At 43.9% G+C, this 3,816-nt stretch overlaps 1 protein-coding gene across 1 annotated transcript; it reads right to left on the reverse strand.

Moving 5' to 3' along the window:
• Positions 1-2,138: 2,138 nt before the first annotated feature.
• Positions 2,139-3,077, reverse strand: LOC144798162 (olfactory receptor 1f45-like). Its single transcript, XM_078668908.1, has one exon. It carries the CDS (start codon positions 3,075-3,077, stop codon positions 2,139-2,141), a length of 939 nt encoding a protein of 312 aa, XP_078525034.1.
• Between the last annotated feature and the right edge of the window lie 739 nt (positions 3,078-3,816).

Below are 3,816 nucleotides of genomic sequence, written 5' to 3' on the forward strand. Positions count from 1 at the left end.
ATGATTTCAGAGGCTTCCCAAGACAGAGTTTCGAAAAGCTCGCCTAAGGCATTGATGGTGTCTGATTTGCGCCCCCGCTAAAACCTCTCGCATATACATTTTATATGTCAATGGGTCCATATTGGCCGATCTTGAGCCTGATCGCTAAGATGTCATTGTTATCTGTGGATAAAGCCCGAATTTTGAGGCCAATATCTTGTTTAACCCAGATTGTAAGTACCCCCCGATGGCTGACCTCTAGGGCCCTGGATTGCTGGGCTATAGAAATTAAGATATCCGGGCTGGTGGATAGGGTCAGTAGACCAGATTTCCCCGAATGCAGAGATGTCATAGTAGTCTTCGAAATTATTCCAGTCCGGATCAGCACCCCTATGCCTCAAACCGGCAATGTTCCATGAAAGTACCTTGATAAAACATAGCTTTGACTAGACGCCCCCTCGCCTAGAGGAGGGGCGCCGTTAGTTGCGCCATGAAACCGAGCTCCAGATGGAAGGGCTGGTCTGCGTGATCAGATTCCGTGATGACGTGTGGGTACACGTGTCAAAAACGAAACTTACTACAGTTAGCTTATAAGGCAGCGTCCCTCGGGTCTCCTCCTCTTTGTCTCCTTGGACCCGGGGAAGCCGCAAGAGCGTCGGAAACCACCCACCCACCCGGCAGAAGATCAAGGCAAAGGGCGGAGCGCTGCCAGTTAACACAAAAAGGGACATGCGCAGAAATGGAGGTTCAGCGACTGGATGGACCCCAAGAGGGGGTACAATGGAACTGTGCAGTGGATAGGCGGGGAGGGGTCTGACCTGCTGGTGGTCCTGGACTCTACTGCCGAGGGTAGGCGCGGGGAGGGGACTGACCTGCCGGTGGTCCTGTCTCTACTGCCCTAGCCCACAATGTATAGGCTGTGTGGACTCTTTGGGAGGCTGCCTGTGTTCAGGTACCTCAGTGGCCCGGGCGGTATGCGGTGGCCAGTATTTCAAGCAATGCAATGTTTGCTGTAGCGCGTTGGGGCCTGCCGGCACAGTGTGCGCAGCTGGATCGGCCGAGTCGGCCAACAAATTTAAATACATGTGTATGGCAAAGCTGAAATCAATTATAATGTTACGCCTAATTTCCTTACTGCTTTTGTCATGTGGACGTGGACGAGTCGGCCACAAATTAAAATACATGTGGATGGCGAAGCTGAAATCAATTATAATGTTATGCCTAATTTCTTTACTGCCTTATGTCATGTGGATGTTGCTAAAGTTCTGTTCATGTGAATAATGATTTATATATCCAAGTAGTACTTTACTCCCGTTGTGGTTGTGTAGATTTATATGAGTAATATGAATAAAAGTCTACGCCTTGGACAATATAACCGATTTCGGATATTCTTGGGCCCAGTGGGAGCTGATGGGTGTCAGAAGTGAATGGGAGAGAGTGTTTCATTGTGTGCATACTATGAGTTGACACCAGGCGTTTGGCCTCTCATGGGAGATATGGGATCAGGCGTCTGTAATAGCACATGCCTAGCAATTTTAGGGGAGCTAGGGTGTGTTAGGGATGCGCCAGCAGATCTGAGGGCAATAGGCTCACAGGAATAAGTTGGTTTAGTGGCCTGTGGAGTTAAGGCGGGCGGAAAATACCTTCAATCGATCTCTCAAAGTGGGGACCTAATGATTTGGGAGTCACTGGGATGTTTGGGGGTTAAATCGCTGTTATTATCTGGGAGCGTATATTTTAGGCGGATGGTAGTTGCAAAAAGGTGTTGGGTCCGGAGATCGAAAGCCACCAGACCATCCCCTAAATCGCTCATTAAAGCTTTCTCTATGTTTTTAAAATGGGTTGGGAATGTGATTGGGTTCTTTTCTTGACTGTAACATTGTTGGTACTGCTTGAAAATAACAGTTATTTCTCTGCAAAATAACCTGCTTCCCCTCTGCAGTGCGTTGGGGGGAATCATGACTCACTGGTTGGGATCATATCATAAGTAGAGCATTCCTTTAAACTGATTCTTTTTATGGCTTTTGTGAGGGTTTATTGTTATTATGTAAGTGTATCGGAGAACCACAATGTCATGAAATGTATGTTTTATATGTATAGGTTTGTACACCCCTACACACCACATTAATATATGTTACAAATCACTACATTTTTCTGATTTACTGATGCCCTTGAATTTTAACTATCATCTTCCTGAATGCCCCTTTGACCTCCTCATTTCTTATACTATACACAAAAGGGTTGAGAAAAGATGCCACCATGGAGTAAACTACACTTACCCATATGCTCTTATCAGGCGTAAAGACTGCAGACGGCCAAGCATATGTAAAAAATATAGGGCCATAAAATAGGACTGTGGAGGTGAGGTGGGAGAGGCAGGTGGAGAACGCTTTGTTTTTTCCAGTGGAGGACTTCAGTCTGAGAATGACTGGAGCTATCTGGCAATAGGAGATAACAATACAGAGAAAGGGAGTTCCTATGAATATTGTGGCCTCTGTGGATAGTACAAGCTCGTTGATGGTGGTGTCTGAACATGAGAGCTTCAGAAGGGGTGGGAGATCACAAAAGTAGTGTTCAATTTTATTGGAGTCACAAAAGACTAGCCTGGCAGTCAAGACACTGTGCAGTGATGAATGTAGAGATGAAGCCACCCAAGCACAGGCTATTAATGTTTTACAGAACTTCTTTGACATGAGTCGTACATAATGTAACGGATGACATATCGCCATGAATCGATCAAAGCCCATTATTGCCAGTGTGTAACTGTCCATATTGCCAAATGAAAAGAAAAAATGCAACTGGGTGATGCAAGCAGAGAAAGAAATGGTCCTCTTCGATGACACCAGGTCTATTAGCAACTTGGGCACTGTCATAGTGGTGAAGCAGATGTCAACACAGGCCAGGATGCTCAGAAAGAAGTACATTGGCGTGTGGAGTCTAGAGTCTATCCTGATGAGTAGGATGATTGTCAGGTTTCCCAGCAGAATGCTTATATACATAGCAAGGAAAATGATGAAGAGGGGCAGCTGCTGCTCTGGGCGACTAACAAAGCCCAAAAAGACAAATTCTGTGACTGAGCTCCAGTTTCCTCTCGCCATATTGATGCAGAACTGGAATGAACAAAACAGTGTGTTTAGTAACCTAATAGCAAACATCACATGGCATTAACTGTCCACCACCCAGCATCCTCCACTATTAATCGTTGGCTTTATGATTGTTTTTGACCACATACAGAGCTCTGCTGCGTTTGGCCAGTTTTGGGCTGCATACATACCATATACATACATCCATACATACATGTATACTTGCCTTTACTTTCCATTGACCATTGATTTGCTATTGTCAGAATCTCAAGGATTTAGCTTTCTGAATATTACATTATCCAGTTTCTCATTCAAAATTAGGGCTCTCGGTTTTATGGTAATTATTTTTTAGCATTTCCATCTGTATTTATCCATATTTCTTTTTTGGCCACCTAATTGATATTTCTGCATATGTATTTTGTGTTTTGAGAATAAATGGAGTCGTAAAATGGTATATTTCTACATTTATTTTATTGATTAATATACAATCATACTTTCCTGACTGTCGTATTTTAGGAAATTAAACAGCAAAATATAGCAAAACAGATTGGTTTCTTTCTGTATTTAACTACTAAAATCAGTAAAAGCAAAAAACTGTGAGCCTTATCAAAATCCACAATCTGGAACATTCGTGAACAATACATTTAGCCTTTGTACTTAAGCAGCCCCTGCCCCATTCACTGATTCTTTGGCTAACAATGGCTTTTGTGTTGGTGCTTGAATGAGGCAAAACCACTGGAACCCCTCAACAAAT

The sequence above is a fragment of the Lissotriton helveticus genome, chromosome 12 (assembly GCF_964261635.1).
Source record: "Lissotriton helveticus chromosome 12, aLisHel1.1, whole genome shotgun sequence".
Lineage (NCBI taxonomy): Eukaryota > Metazoa > Chordata > Amphibia > Caudata > Salamandridae > Lissotriton > Lissotriton helveticus.

Coding starts and splice junctions, on each gene's coding strand:
- LOC144798162 (XM_078668908.1), bottom strand. CDS start 3,077: ATGGCGAGAGGAAACTGGAGCTCAGTCACAGAATTTGTCTTTTTGGGC.